General features: G+C 40.3%; 1 protein-coding gene across 1 annotated transcript; it reads right to left on the bottom strand.

Annotated features, from left to right (window-relative positions):
• Window positions 1–15,104: 15,104 nt before the first annotated feature.
• On the bottom strand, window positions 15,105–16,973 carry LOC117982085 (uncharacterized). The gene has a single exon (XM_034968371.2). It carries the CDS (start codon window positions 16,950–16,952, stop codon window positions 15,393–15,395), a length of 1,560 nt encoding a protein of 519 aa, XP_034824262.1. The 5' UTR covers window positions 16,953–16,973; the 3' UTR covers window positions 15,105–15,392.
• Between the last annotated feature and the right edge of the window lie 509 nt (window positions 16,974–17,482).

Raw genomic sequence — 17,482 nt, 5'->3', positions numbered from 1 at the left:
CGGATGCCTACGTCATAATAGCTATCTGTACCCGTAGTACAAGATTTTACGTCTCACCAAACCAAACCAAATTCGAGAGTCGAAATACTTCCGCGTTACAGTAAACTGGATCTTAAACGCCTTGTTTTAAAGCTCAAGTTTGTCTACACTTCTATAGCCAGCGCTCCAAGCGGAAACATTGCGAAATTAATACTTAATAATTGAATAATACTTAATGATTAATAATTGAATATTTGACTTCAATTCAAGGCTGTTTAGGTCAATTTTACGCGGAAATATTTCGACTCTCGAATTTGGTTTCGTTTGGTGAGACGTAAAATCTTGTACTATGGGTACTGCATTCGGTAGTTTGAGCTGTGCGTCGATAGATAAGTCAGTCACCTTTTCCTTTTATATATTTAGATTATAATACATATAAAAGTTTTGAGTTTGGTATAAATACTTTACACGTGTTAGTCGTAAAGTTATTATAAGGAAACAATACTAATAGGTATAGAAATATTTTTCAATTATGTTGTCTCATTAGGTAAGTACCATGTAGGCACAGAAGATATAATAATACTAACAGGTAGCTGCTGTTAAGCAACACAATATCTTTACAAATGAAAATAAAAAACCGGTCACCTCCGAGTCGGACTTGCACACGATGGGTTCCGTCTTCCGACTTCCGTACCATCGTAAAAGAAATTTAATTTTCACTTTTTAATTTTTCGTGATGTTCCTACCGGCTACTTAACTACAATTTCAGCGTTTTCGGATTTTTCCCTTTACTTGTGCCATACCTGACAAGTTTTATAATTTTAGGTCAACGGGTAGTACCTATCGGTTTTGATTCCCTTGACGGGTCTAGACAGACAGACAGACATAGTACCTACAGGCAACGAAGTGGCAATAAAACTTCAACCTTATTTATCTACCTACATTTAGATACAGGTACCAATCGTTGAGTTAGTACCGAAATACTGATGATATCACTCTGAGCTCTATAGTCTATTTAGTTTCGAGAACTAACAAAGTTAGGTGACATTTGATCTCAAATGTTAGGTTACCAAATCCGCTTCGCTAATGCGTTTAACGATTTTCCCTAATCAGTTTGCCGCCAAAATTAGCATACCTTATCGAGAACGAGAACGGTCACATCGAAGCACGAGATGACCCAATAAGGCCAAAGTTTAAGGCATTAATTTTGCGAAACCAAAGTGGTAACTGTCACCGTGCGTGAACGATTCCGCATAAATCACGCCGGTATAAAAATATCTGTACGACAAATATACCGGTTTCGAATTGTCAATATAAATTTTAATATTGACTAGCCGACCCGCCCCGGCTTCGCACGGGCAGTCTGTCTATTCTGTTATGCTGCTATAACGTCGACCTCCACTAAGAAAGTATTTTTGAAAATTCAAACCCTAAGGGAGAAAAATAGGGGTTTGAAACTTATGTAGTACAGGCGGACGAAGTCACGGGCATAAGCTAGTACTTAATATTTCCTCCGATTAAAATTTTCAAAATATGGTGATGTACAGAAATCATCAAGTTCCATTTTTTTATTATAAGTAAGTAGATATAGATATACCGGTTTAAAACTGTCACTATAAATTTTAATATTGATAGTTGTAGAAGTTTCGCTATTGGGCTAACGAGCAGCACCAGCCATATCAGTATATCACGCCGCTCATCCGCGTTTCGGACACTTCGCATTTAATGGAAACTAAAATGGTCACACAGGTGCAGTGGAGTAGCTAGCGCTCCAAATGTTTACAATATTATACAACGTAGTCGCTAATGTAAGTTTCAGCCTGCGCAGTGAGACATTACTTGTCCGCGGAGGACAGAAAAGGGTCACCAAGAACTGCATCGCATGACGCATACGATGGACTAATAGTGAGGCGAAACTCCGTAGTAAAAGATGAGGGCCAGTCTTTCGCCGGCAGAAGTTCTTCGTCTGCGCAAGCCCTAACAAGCACGAGAGATTTCAAACTAGTCAGGACGACTGTACACTGTCAGCACAGCCAAAAATATGATAGATGTCCACAACTGCTGCTCGATTGCGGTAGAATGACAGCTACAATGTCACGATCGCAATCACCTCTGATTGGTTGACACTCGCTCACTATTGGCTACAATGTATTGGTGCAACATGAATACCATAAATTCAACCAATCTCAACAACTGCGATAGTAATGATGATTGATGCAGGTTTTACGAAATCGGCCGGCAGGACATAGGTCTCTTGTAGGGATTTCCACACGCCACGGTCTTGTATCGCCTGAATCCCGCGGCTCTCTGCGACTCATTTGATGTCGTCTGCCCACCTAGTGGGATGTCTTCCAACGCTGCGCTAACCGGCTCGGTCGTCATTCTAGCACCTTTGGACCCCAACGTCTACCTATCGATTTTTCGAACTATGTGCCCTGCTCATTGCCACTTCAACTTCGCAACACACTGAGCTATGTATATTACTCTGGATTTTTTACGGATCTCTTCGTTTCTGATTTGATTAAACTCTAAGTATAGCTCTCTCCATCGCCCGCTGAGTGACCCTGAGCTTTCTTATGAGGCTCATAGTTAACGACCATGTCTCGGATGCATGTCATCACTGGTAACACGCATTGTCCGAAAATTTTGGCCTTTCAAGCACGACAAGACATCTCGAAGACATCTACCTACTCGTCTACAATTTTGGGGCTACAGTTCGAAAAAGTTATATCGTTCCTAAAATTTATGTTAAAAAATCTAGAAGACAGAAAATGTAGCTGGATTTTACAATTTTGTTTGTTGTTTCATAATTATAATAAGTTTGCTGGATATGCAGACAGGAAGTATGTATGTATATCAAATAAACATAAACCCAATACGAACTACGAAGCTCACGTAAACTCTTATGAGTGGGATATTTACAGCTACGCGTATATGGAAGTCTTTTTGCGCGGCGAGGGTTAGAGCGCGAGCGGCAGAACCGTTAGCGAGTAGGTACCAGTTGGGATTCGCTTGACTAAAGTATCGAGCCATATTTCATAGCAGCCGTTTTCCCAAGAAAAAACGGCAAAACGGCAAGACGAAAAAGGAATTGCGCGCAAAATATGATCAGCGTCGAACACAATCAAGCGCATCGTTCCGCGCCATCGCTCGCGGCCATCGCTGCAGCGCCGCGGCCGCCTCGCCGTCCCGCGGCGGTAGCACCGCCCCGCGCCCAAGGACGTTGAGCTGCGATTTTCCATTTCTTCCACGCTTTAGGGTTCCGTATCTCCAGAGCAAAAAAGGAACCCTTGTAGGATCACTTTGCTGTCTGTCGTGTCTGTCAATTTGCGGGAATCAAAACCTTCGTATGGGTAGGTACTTCCCGCTGACCTCATCATCATCATCATCAACCGGTAGACGTCCACCGCTGGACATAGGTCTCTTGTAGAGACTTCCACACGCCACGGTTCCACACCTAGTGGGGGGTCTTCCAACGCTTCTATCGGTTCAACGTCTATCGGTTTTCCAAACTAAGTGCCCTGCCCATTGCCACTTCAGTTTTGCAACCCGTTGACCTCGAATCGTGACGATCTTGAACGACGGTACGAAACCCTTCGTATTGGTGTGCGACTCCGACTCGGTCTTGACGGGTGTTTTCCGTCAGTAGCTCAGCAGGGGCCACTCCACCGCACTCGTAACCCACAAAACGTGTTCCACTCATTATGAAACACGAAACTATGATATTTCAAGTCGCCTTGCCGCTGGTACCGCGACCGGCGCGCGGCGCGCGGCGCGCTGCGACCTCAGCGTTGCGCAGTCGACGCGCGGCAATAAATATACGCTTTACTGTTATCTATAAACAACCTTCAGCTAGGAGCCGACCGGTATCGAGGCGAAACTATTCTAATAAAAAACCAGAACCAGTCCAAATTAAAGATAAGATGTTAGAAAATGTTGGAGGAATTAAACGAACGGCGCGTAGGAGTGTCGCCTTATGTTGCCACTCGGCGGTTGGGCAAGTCCACTTGCGCGCGGCACTTGCGCCAGTCGACTCGCTCGGACTAGCTGATCCATTTGTTTAATTTACAGCAATGTTTGTGATTTCAACTAAAATTTTTCTTTCACAATTTATTAAGTTTTGTTTACTAGTAGGTACTAGATTACTGCTAACTCCCTAATTTGCTGGTTTAATGCCATAAATAGCATCTTAGGCTGAGCTCTATAGAGCTCACTTTGACTTTGCTCTGACTAGACAATTTATAGATCTACATAACGAGATAAAGTGATGTAGATGTATAAATTGGTATTGTATTAATAATTACGTCGTTAGTCTGAGGCCTGAGCACAGTCAAAATGCTCTCTGAAGATCTCAAACTTAGTGTTTAACACCAAAAAGTCATGCCTGTCTTGCGCCACTTTGCCCACTGGGTACACTCGGCTTTACCGATAGCTTGCATTCCTACGACTACAACAGCTGTAGGTAGTCCTGCGAGGAAAAACAGAGCCTTTGTAAAGATCCTCGTCTGCATAACTTCTATGTCCTATGATGACATTAGTCTCACTTTATATTTTGTCGTTGTAAGCTCGATTACTGATAAACGCAAAACTTTAAATGGCCATATTGAAAAATCAATATTTTTGATAAGGTCACTTTCGTTTTCAGTATGATAATATGAACAACGGGCTGTGCGGGCAGCGCCGCGCGTGGCGCGTAGTCTCAAGCTCGATGCGTACTGTTACACCCCTTAACTGTACCCAAAAGAGCTGATGACAGACCGACTCTGACTTGACCGCCGGTGGATAAGGTAGCTTTCCCAGTCAGTCCGTGCTAGACCTCTGAAGAGGGTAAACGTCTCTTGACTCTTCCAAATATCCGTGTTCTATTCCTAGTTTATTTTATTTTTCAAGTTTAATTGATTAATTAAAGTGTATTTCTTTTAGTTATTAAATAAATCTTTTTTTAAAAACATTTTCGAAAGAACCCTTATAACATTGGTGGCAGCGTAAAGGGATACAAATTAATATCAATGGACCCTCTGTGTAAATCAGTGACAAAGTGAACTAATTACTATATCAAAGTGTCAAACGTGAAGTGAAACTATTACAGTGTTAGTAACATATGTGCTACTCTGTGTCCCTCTGTGTCCCTCTGTGTACCTCTGTGCCCTCTGTGTCCTGTCGAGGAATCTACCACTGAGCCATCGGGGCATCCGCAATCCCCGAAATGCAAGCGTCGCTGATCGCCGTTATCGCCGCCCACGTATTAATGTGAGTCGAGCTTGTTATTCAAAGACAATACATTTGAACTCGTCTTATCTCAAACATAAACAAATCCGTCTGGCCTCATATCAAATATGCCTTTCGATGTCAAGAGCCCAGAATCCGCTGAGCAATCTCCGGTCTTACAGAAGATAACAGTGAAACAGTCAAATATCGAGATGGAACTAAATGTGTTATTCAAGTTTGTGAAACCATACGATGGGTGCCGTGAAACTCTCAATTCATTCCTCATAAATTGCGACAATGCTATTTCACTTGCCAGTGATGTACAAAAACCTATTTTGCTTAAGTTCATACTATGTCAGCTAAAAGGGAAGGCGGAAATTGCTTGCTCCATAAAAGATTTCACCTGCTGGTTGCAATTAAAAAATTTCCTTAAGGAACAATTCTGTGAGAGGAAACATTACTCACACCTGCTAGCAGACCTACAGGAGAGCAAGCAAAGCCCGCTCGAGAATGTTAGCCAATTCGCGCTTAAGGTGGAGACTTGCCTGTCACAACTCCTAACGGAGATTTCACTAACTAATGCCGAATCGGTTCAGTTAGCCGGTCGGTCTGCAGCCATGGAGGATCTCGCCCTCCATCATTTCACAATGGGTTTACTCCCTCGCATATCCACGATAGTGAGATGCAGGTCTCCAAGAACCTTGAACGAAGCCATTAATATAGCTGTATCCGAGGAGCGTATTCAACAGACTCTGTATAGGAGGTCCCAGCCCGCTGAAAACAAAGGTAATAAACCTAGAAATTCATTTACGCCCCTTCCAAGGCCGAACTTTGCGCAACGGCCCACTTACTCTCAAACCAATGACATGCCTGCTAAATCCCCGGTAATTTGCCGATACTGCAAAGCCGAAGGTCACATTTTATTGAATTGCAAGAAACGAGAATACAATAATAGCCGTTCTCGCAACTTTCAGGCGCAAGCCCCTGCTCGTAATCCCAACTCATTCTCTAGGCCAGGCCCCAGTCGTGTAAATTTCACGCAAGAAGAGAATATCGAATCTCGTGATGAGGTGGACTCCGGCTCTGAGAACGAGTATTCTCCAAATCATTTAAACGAATAAAGGTCCCGTCTTGGTGCCGTACGGGACACCAAAAATTTAAAATCGATGCCAAACCCTCTGTATCCATGTCAAAATCCTATGCATCCGTGTTGAGACACTCTGCACCCGTGACAAATATCTCCGTATCCGTGTCAAAACCCTCCGTGTCTGTGTCACGACCCTCTGTATCCGTGCCAAAACCATCTGTATCCGTGTCAAAACCCTCCGTGTCTGTGTCACGACCCTCCGTGTCCGTGTCACGACCCTCCGTGTCTGTGTCAAAACCCTCTGTATCCAAATCAGGAACCTCTGTATCCGTGAAGAAAACCTCTGTATCCGACTCGAAACCCTCTGTATCTGTAAATGAAACCTCTGTATCCGAGTCAAGAACCTCTGTATCCGTGAAGAAAACCTCTGTATCCGACTCGAAACCCTCTGTATCTGTGAAAAAAACCTCCGTATCCGAGTCGAAACCCTCTGTATCTGTGAATAAAACCTCTGTATCCGAGTCGAAACCCTCTGTATCTGTGAAAAAAACCTCTGTATCCGAGCCGAAACCCTCTGTATCTGTGAATAAAACCTCTGTATCCGAGTCGAAACTCTCTGTATCTGTGAATAAAACCCCTGTATCCGAGTTAGAACCCTCTGTATCCGTGAAGAAAACTTCCGTATCCGATTCGAAACCCTCCGTGTCCGTGAAGAAATCTTCTGGATCTGTGAACACAACCTCTGCATTCGTGACAAAACCCTCCGTATCCGCCTCGCAAGCGAAAATCCAGTCTGAAGTTCGAAGTGAAGGATTCAGACCTTCCAAATCCGATTCTAAATCCCAGAATTCCAATCCTGTAAAAGATTCAAAGTCAGACGCCGTTAAAGGTAATAAAGTTTTTGAAATTACTGCTAATCCTGCAAAAATATTGCTCCCTCATGTCCTCGTCAAATCCTCTGTTTCAGATATACCTCTTTCATTACTCATTGATTCAGGTTCAGCAATTAGTCTCATTAAATATGACTCCATCCAAACGTATCTCACTCTTATCAGAGAGCCAATTAACCTAAAAGGAATAGATCCTGGTCAAGAGTCAACAAAGACCATGGGCCACTTTAATTTAAAATTACAACTCCTGGACTCCAAACAAAAACCAATCAGCTACAAATTCCATGTCGTAAGAGAAATTGACTTACCTTATGACGGCATAATCGGAACCGATATGCTAAACGCTTTTGGATGTAACATTAATTACACTAAGAACACTCTAAGAATCAATGATGTAAATATAAAATTACTATTCCACGAACCTGTATATAACATCCCTCCAAGATCTGAAATGGTCATCGAATGCTCTGTCTCAAATCCAGAAATAAAAGAAGGTATTATACAAGACCAAAAACTGGTCAAGGATCTCCTGGTAGCCAATTGCCTAGTCAAGGTCAAAAAGAATAATAGAATAAACTTGACTGTAGTTAATACATCAGAATCGTCTATATCCGTAAATTCCAACTTAAATTTTACTCTGAGTCCAGTAGAAGAACTCCAAACATGTCCTGATCAACAACCTCATTTGCATCCCGTTAATAATATCCAATATCAAGATTCTTACCGCCGTACCCAGGAAGTTCTGAACCAACTCAGAACGTCGCATTTAAATTCAGAAGAAGTAAATGCTCTATACAATCTCTGTTCCGAGTACTCCGACATCTTCCACCTTCCAAGTGAGAAGTTAACATACACTAATGCACTAAAGCATTCTATAAAAACCACATCTCAGAATCCAATTCATGCCAAATCCTATCGATTTCCTGAAATCCACAAAGCTGAAGTAAAGAAACAAGTTGACCAAATGCTATCTCAGGGAATAATAGAACCTTCCAACTCTCCATGGTCAGCCCCCATATGGGTGGTCCCTAAAAAGTTAGATTCGTCTGGTCAAAGAAAATGGCGTATTGTCATTGACTATCGTCAACTCAATGACGTGACCATAGGAGATACCTACCCAATACCTCAAATCAATGAAATTCTTGACCAACTTGGTTCCAGTAAATATTTCAGTACTCTAGATCTCGCCTCTGGTTTTCACCAAATCCTTGTAGAAGAAGAAGATAAAGCAAAAACTGCTTTCTCAGTCCCTGAAGGTCACTATCAATTCACTCGTATGCCATTTGGGCTCAAAAACGCCCCTTCCACATTCCAGAGATTAATGAACTCGACTCTATCCGGTCTCCAAGGAACACGATGTTTTGTGTACCTGGATGACATTGTCCTTTACGGTTATGACCTTGATCAAGCCATAAATAACCTACAATGTGTTTTCCAACGTCTAAGAGAATACAACCTTAAGTTGCAACCTGACAAGTGCGAGTTCCTGAGGCGAGAAGTCGCCTACCTTGGCCATATAATTACAGAACAAGGCGTAAAACCTAATCCTGAAAAGATAGAAGCCGTGACCAACTTTCCAAGACCGGAAACCCCGAAACACATAAAATCCTTCCTTGGTCTAGTTTCATACTACCGTAGATTTATTCCAGATTTCTCGAAAATTGCCAAACCACTGACTCATTTACTAAGAAAAGATACTCCCTTTGATTGGCAAAATCAACAACAAGTAGCCTTTGATGAGCTAAAAACTAAACTCACCTCTGCTCCTGTCTTGATTTATCCAGACTTTACAAAGCCATTTATCCTAACATGTGATGCCTCAAATCACGCAATAGGCTCAGTACTCTCCCAAGGTCCCATAGGCAGGGAAAGACCAATTGCCTACGCTTCTAGGACACTAAATAAAAGTGAATGTAATTACAGCACTACGGAGAAGGAACTCCTTGCTATAATATTTGGCTGTAAAACCTTCCGGCCTTATCTATATGGCCGTAAATTCCAGATTGTAACTGACCATCGCCCATTAAAATGGCTTTTTAATCACAAAGATCCATCCAGCAAACTCCAAAGATGGAGACTCAAACTCGAAGAATATGAATATGAGATAGTATACAGAAAAGGTAGACTCAATTCGGCAGCTGATGCCCTGTCTCGATATCCATCTGATTTTCTAAACCCTGTGAATGCAATCAATACTGACGATGCTCGTGGAGAAGATAACTTACCTCCACTAAATATAATTGCTGACCCAATAGAACAGCTGGGTGATGAACAGCTTATTCCGAGTCCATTGAGTGTTGATCTAGGCTCATTATCTCCGATTCCTTTTGAACATATAGATTTCGATCTCCCTGGCACTTCTTCGAATCATGAACCAGAAAGGGATATTGTTAATAACCCTGAAATTGTACTAAACCCGTCTACTTCAAACGACCTGCCCGTTCTAAATCCTTTAGACCTAGATCTCAGCCTTCCAAACTCTCCGTTTAATCCTGAAACCCTACTAAATCCTACTAATCCCAACCGTGGACATTTACCTGTTAATATACCAAATCCTGCTAATACATTCGGTGATTCCTATTCTGATTATCTGAAAGCAATGTCAAATAAAAATTATAAATATAATACCACAATTCACGAATATGCCAATAAATTGCTATCTTCCGATTCCAAAATAATTATTGTTCCTACTTCAATTGACCTAGACGAAACAAATCCAAACGTCGAAGAAATTCTCGCCAACAACAACGACAACAGTGAATTCCTAAATAGGGAAAGATCACTTCATTCATTCATAACTCTGGAGTCAGGCGATAAACACTACTATTTCCTTTTCGCCAAGGTGCACTACTTCGACGATATAACTTATCCTGAGTTATATAAAACTCTACAAAATCTCCGAAATGAATTGCTCTTACAACCTGAGAGTCCTAATGAAATTTCAATATCTGATTTCAAAGACCCTTTCGTAAAATTATCCTATACTAAACTATATAACATCCTGGCCTACCTATTCCATAACACTCACATTACCATCAAAATTTATAGGAATACCCTAATATATCCGACCCCTAGTGAAATCCCCACTATACTTAGGGAAAATCACGATCTACCCATTGCGGGTCATGTGGGTTCTACAAGAATGTTAAACCGAATTAAAGAAAGGTATAGCTGGAAGAACATGAGGTCAGATATAGAGAACTATGTTAGAAAATGTACTCAATGCCAATCCAACAAGGCACTACGCCAGATCAACAGGGCCCCAATGCAAATCACGTCAACATCCACTGCACCCTTCGAAAGAATCAGTCTGGACATTGTGGGTCCACTACCAGAAGCTGGTAGAATCTCCTTGAAGTACATACTCACCTTGCAAGACGATTTGACCAAATTCTCTACAGCTTATCCCATTACTAACATCACTGCAGAAGAATGTCTAGAATGTCTTGTTCATTTCATCTCCCTTTTTGGGTTGCCCAAAATGATCCTAACGGACCAGGGCACTAACTTCACCGCCGAACTCTTTAAAGAAACCTGTAAATTCCTAAAAATCAAACAGATTTGGTCTTCACCTTATCATCCCCAAACTCAAGGCGCTCTTGAGCGGAGCCATTCAACCATTAAGGAATACCTTAAATCCTTCGTAAATGAAAACCAATCAGACTGGCACAAATATATCTATACTGCCATCCTAGCTTACAATACCAATGTCCATTGTACTACCAAGTTCTCTCCACATGAATTATTATTTGGCCAAAAACCCTATTTCCCGAACTCTCTTTTTGAACCCAATCCATCAGGGACCTATCACGAATATATTAAAATGCTTCATCACCGATTAAAACTATCACGTGAAAAAGCCCTGGAATACATCACGAAATCCAAAGAAAGATCCAAGCAGTATTATGACAGACATTCCCGTCCAGTTGAATACAAAGTAGGTGACATGGTTTATGTAAAGAACCACGTACGCCTACGTAAAGCTCTTTCACCAGTATGGAAGGGACCATATAAAGTAATTAAGGTCCACGGTAACCATACACTTTCCGTTTTAATTAACCGACGTCATGTTAAACAACACTATGACGAAATAAAGTTGGCAACAACTTAATTAGGTTAAGTTCAGTAAATTAAGTTAGTTAAGTTTGTTATATTAAGCCTAGTTTAGTACTTACATATTTTAAATTTAAATTTAAGTAAAATATATACAAAATAGACATATATATATATATATATTTATATTTCCAGTCCAGCGGTATTATGTCAAGGCATAAGGCACGATGGCTACATCGAGCAGATTACAAGCAGTCCTGGAATTCATTTCAACCCAATAGGTTCAATTAAATTAGTTAATGATTATTTACATGTAGTTATACCCATAGAGTTAGAATATATAGAACCCCACATTGACAACATCAATAGTGTTCTACATACATCCCAGCATCTTTGCACAAAAAGTAATACATTAACCGGTCTTGAATGTCAGAATATATTCCAACCACTCATTCCCATGCTCGAAGATTTAACACGGGACTACCATTCTTTATCGCATCTGATTTCATCCAGAAGTAAAAGGTCAGCATGGATACCTGGTATCGGTATCATTTTTAAACACATCTTCGGTACCATGGACGAAGATGATGCAATCAAATATGGTAACGCTATACAACAATTAAAAAACAATGATAAAAAATTACTAAATTTAGTTAAAGAAAACATTCTTATCTCCAAGACAGCTATAATTAACTTTAATGAGACCCTAATCGAAATTAACAAGAACGAAAAACGTCTTAATGACGTTGTCGAAAATTTGACGTCACACATTAACAATGTGACTATTATCACGAATTCAATTCTGATCAAGACCACCATGCAAGAAGTGTTTAGTGCGCTCCAAGCAAGTTTATTAAGTTTATCCTATAAACTAGAAGATATTGTAAACTCTATCTTATTCGCAAAAACCAATACATTACATCCGTCCGTTATAACACCGAAGGACCTGTATAATGAATTGGTTGCCAATGTAAAACACCTACCGAAATTCTCGGAATTCCCTGTAAATTTAGAGCTGTATAATATACACATAATAATCAAACTGTCAGAAATAATATCGTGCATTTTAGATAATAAGTTGGTATACACAATTAAGATTCCCCTAGTCCTAATTTCTCCTTTCAACCTGTACAAAGTCATTCCTATCCCTGTAGCACATAACGCTAGGACACCTAACTCATTTGCCCTTATCATACCTTCAGCATCCTACATTGCCATGAGCAGGGACAAATCAGAATATTGTACCTTTAACGATCTAAATAGTAAATGTAAACTTATAGTTAAGAATTCGTATATATGTAATGAAGTTGCTAAATTTAATATTTTGAATGAGCCGATATGTGAAACGGAAATAATCACCAAAGTCATACACTCACTCCCAAACGAATGCAAAATTAATTTTATCTCAGGCACTGTCCATATTTGGGAAGACATTGGAAACAACCAATGGGTTTTTACCCATTCTGAACCAACAAAACTACACATTGACTGCGAAAATGAAAACCTGGATACTATCCTACTTGGCACAGGGATAATAACTCTAAAACCAAGATGCAATGGTTATTGCAAAAACACAAAACTCATTGGTACAACCAACCTTACAATTAAAATAAATAAAATATTTTCAGACTTTAATTTAATTAATGACACTTGCTGCAACCTTACAACATTTAATAAATTGAATCTCACTTCACCCTTAAAACCTCCTTATTCTCAGATCAACTCTGATAATTTTATGAAATTAAATATTAGAGCAAACGACGCTCTAACTCTATTAAAAGAATTAGAATCCCAGACTAACACCGAATCAATACCGACTCATTCTATAATTTCATATGTTTTTATAAGTTTTTGTATAGTATTCGTATTATACTACTTTTGTAACAAGAGATGTTTAACCTTTTACTCAAAATACAGAGTAACCTCTTCCCCTAGCAACACAGACAACCCGGACAGCAACAACGACATCCCTCTTTCTGAACCACGCTTGAGAATTGTTTAAGTTGGTAAACTTCGCCTACAACGCGCAAGTTTACACTTAAGCGGGGGGCTGTTACACCCCTTAACTGTACCCAAAAGAGCTGATGACAGACCGACTCTGACTTGACCGCCGGTGGATAAGGTAGCTTTCCCAGTCAGTCCGTGCTAGACCTCTGAAGAGGGTAAACGTCTCTTGACTCTTCCAAATATCCGTGTTCTATTCCTAGTTTATTTTATTTTTCAAGTTTAATTGATTAATTAAAGTGTATTTCTTTTAGTTATTAAATAAATCTTTTTTTAAAAACATTTTCGAAAGAACCCTTATAACAGTACGCGAACTGACTCTCTTTGAAAAAGGACCCCGGATGGGTTCGAAACTAGTCGGGCTAGCGTCGACTAAAACGCGTGAGTAAAGCCGGGTGTGAGATTATAAAAAATATTATGATTTGTTACTTGTAACGGTTCAAATATGTTCCACTGGTAGGTATCCTTGTCGCTGGTAGTTAGGTGCAGCGAGCGCCAGTAACTCTGGTGAGCTGTAACAATGCTCCGCAGTAGCGCGCACGGCGCAGCACGGCGCAGCACGGCGCAGCACGGCGCAGCACGGCGCAGCACGGCGCAGCACGGCGCAGCACGGCGCAGCACGGCGCAGCACGGCGCAGCACGGCGCAGCACGGCGCAGCATGGCGCAGCACGGCGCAGCACGGCGCAGCACGGCGCAGCACGGCGCCGCGCTATCTGGGTGACAGGTTTCATTTGGCCGTGATATATCGCTCCTATTTTTTAAACAATCACGTGTTACATTATAGTAAGTAGCCTTTGAGTTGGTGGAATAATTCGGGAAGTGGGCATGTAGGTACCTCGAAGGTTGCCTGCGGCGTGATTTGCTAACTCAATGTCAACACTGAATAACCACCGAGCTCATTTGACATTGGTTGGTTCTACATTGCTACCTCACTGAGTGACATTAAAATATATTTTCGTAGAAAATCTTCAACGGATTAAAAATAAATGCTAAATGAGCACGGTGGCTTCAGTGTTAGACACTGAGTTACCAAATCAGTAGGCTGTACATTCACGGGGGGTCTTACACGGCAACATTTTTACGTGCAGTTGGATCTTAGAAGTTAGAACACGTCAATCACCGCGGATGCAATTGCTATTGTTGAGCTATTGAAGCTCTATTGTTGCCCCACTCTAGTTCACTCTGGCACTGCGCTACGGAGATCGTCAAAATGTCTGACATGCCATGATATCGTTAGACCTAAAGTAGACGCAGATTCCAGCCGCAGAAAAAACTCATTAGCGATCGAAAACTTTTAATTAGGCATAATCACTTTATTATTTATGCTAAAATGTTGGGTTGGGCTCGCTTGCATTATTTTTTATGGCGAACAGGTATCTGGTGCCTACAGACCTGTTACCTGTTAACGGGCAATCCTACCTAGCGATAGGCATTACACATGCTTCACATATTTGTACCTGTCCAATAATTTCCAATGTAAATCCCACTACTGCCAGACGTCCCCTATTTTCTGAGTAGCAAAATGTGTTCGATCGAGGATCTTGCTCTAGCAAGTCTATACTGGTATTTTTTTATTTTGATTACAATGTTATGCTCTACTTTAACTTATAGTTTTTCGTCAAGAGTATCTTAGTTTTGTGAAAATTTATTTGAATAAATAACTTTTGTATTTTAATATGAGCAAGATTATGAGCAATTAATAAGCAAATTATTGGCTCTATCATTTCGACTAAGTAGCCCTAAAAAATTTCATTTTTTAAGTTTAAAGCAATTATACAGATCGCGCGGCGAGAGTTTGGCTTTGACCTTCGGGTGGAGGGGATTACTGCGCATGGGTACTGTCACGCACACAATACTTTTCCTTTTTTATGTACCAGGTTGGATATTTGAGTGGGTCAAAATTCATGTACAGTGGTAATAATGCTAGAAAATAATACGAAATAGATAAACTTCTTCATTTATTAAAACTATTGATAGTTATTTTACTTATATAAAATGTTTATTTCCTTTTAAAGTTTACAGAGACAGCGATGAAAATTCTAAATAATTGTTTTTTAATAAAATTATTTATTCCAAGATACATGTAAAATTGGTACATACAAACAAAAGAAAACTTAAAATAATTATTAAATACAAAAGTTAACATTAAAAAAAAGTCTTAGCAGCAGTGCTATTCAGATTCTGAATCAGTTAAAGGTTTAACGCCTTCTATGAAATCACCGCATGGTCCAGTGGTGCTGCCGCGACACGAAATTGTGCAACGTCTTTTGCTTGTTGAGGGTCCGGGTTCAGGGCTTCCTCGGTTGCAGTTGTCATCATCATCATCTTCATAACCATCATCAGAATCATCGTCTTCGGAATTATCATCGACGCGAATTATAAATTGCTCGGTAAGTAAATCAACTACATGGTCACTCTTGACGTACTCTTCTTCTATATCTTTTACCTTTTTACATATTTTTCCCCATTCCTGGGCACCCATTAAGGATACTTTTTCTTTGATAAGTTTGGTACATTCTTGTAAATTCCATTTAACATTTTTGCTAGCTACATATTGTTTAATAGTAGCCCATGCCATTTCTATGGGGTTGAGGTCTGGATGGTAAGGCGGTAATCTCAATATGCTATGGTTTGCTTCTGCTAAAATTTGATCTATTGAAAAAGTTTTAAATCTTTCTTTATTAGCTTTTATCAAGTTGTACAATTGTGGCTTGAGCATTGTTGAATCATATTGTATGCCTTTATCAGTTAGCCAATTCTGCATATCGGCTTTTTTGGTATTGGAGGACGGTGCTAAATCCCATTGTTTATTGTGGTATGAAGCGTTGTCGACAACCACTACAGAATTGGGTGGTAGGTTGGGAATTAATTGTGTCCTAAGCCATTTTTCATAATTCTCGTAATTCATGTTGTCGTGATAGTCCCCTGTTTTGGTGCCGGCTTTAAAAGTTAATAAAGCATTTGGTATAAACCCAGCTTCAGATCCTGCGTGGACTATCACGACTCGTTGTCCTTTAGAAATGGGTTTTTTTAGTCCTTCCGTAGGGCCATCGCTCCAGGCTTTGGTTGTTGAGTGCGATGAATCTACGTAGGATTCATCTGTGTAAACAATGGGTCTTCCTTCTTGTCGATATTTTCTTATTTTACTTAAATATTCAATGCGTTGTAATCGGATATTCGATGTTTCTATTAGTAATTTACGGTTGTTTTCTGTTTTTTTCCAGCGAAATCCTAACTCCTTTATAATTACACGAAGACTTGTTTCTGACCCTTTAAAGTTTATATCTTCCTCAAGTTTCTTTTTTAGTTTCCCAATGGTGGGAAGTTCATTATTCGTCTTGTGAAAATTGTGTATACATCTTTTTATAATACCTTGGTCAAAATTATCAATATTCGTAACTGGTTTAGCTCTGGGACGTTTTTTTCCAGGTGTTCTGAAAGTAATTAGCAAATCGGAACTCTTGGCTTGATTTGCGATATTTTTTACAGTTCCAATTGAAGTCTTAGTGGCCTCCGATGTCCGTTTTTGAATTTTAGCTAATTTACTGACTACACAATTTAATTTAGAAACAGTTTCCGTTTTCATTACCTGCATAGTCTGTATAGTTTGGTTATTCTCCGACTGACTGAGTAAAGAAGCAACTTCCTCAATCTGACTTCGAATTTGCTTCAATGAATCGACACATTCGTCAGCTTCTTTCTTTAAAAAGCAATTCACGTCATATATCATTTTCCGTGCTTGCCTTTTTAAAACAATGTTTATTTTACGCATTTTCAAATCACTTTTTAATATTTAACAAAAAAAACTTAACTGACAAACTTAAACAAACAAACTCAACAAATAATAACAATCGACAACAATAAACAATTAACGAAAATAGCAATTCACTTGTGAACGTGATTGTACAACACGAGTGCGCGGTACGTCGTATCGATGCGAGAGGCAGGGAACGACTGGAGCAGTGGAGCGCCAATCAGAGCACCGCGTGCGCCTACACACCCGCCCCGCACCCCACTAATTGCCCGTTGATACCCAATTTCTGATTTCTGCGCAATAACGGTCAAAGCCAAACTCTCGCCGCGCGTACTGTACCTAAATATCACTTGCTTTAACGGTGAAGAAACACATCGTGAGGAAACCTGCATGCCTGAGAGTTCTCCATAATGTTCTCAAAGGTGTGAGAATCTGCCATCCCCACTGGACCAGCGTGGTAGACTATGGCCAAACCCTTCTCATTCTGAGAGGAGACCTGTTCTCTG

This window comes from Maniola hyperantus, chromosome 5 (assembly GCF_902806685.2).
Source record: "Maniola hyperantus chromosome 5, iAphHyp1.2, whole genome shotgun sequence".
NCBI classification, from domain to species: Eukaryota; Metazoa; Arthropoda; class Insecta; order Lepidoptera; family Nymphalidae; genus Maniola; species Maniola hyperantus.
Note: the sequence above shows the minus strand (reverse complement) of the source record. Positions and strands in the feature narration are given on the sequence as shown.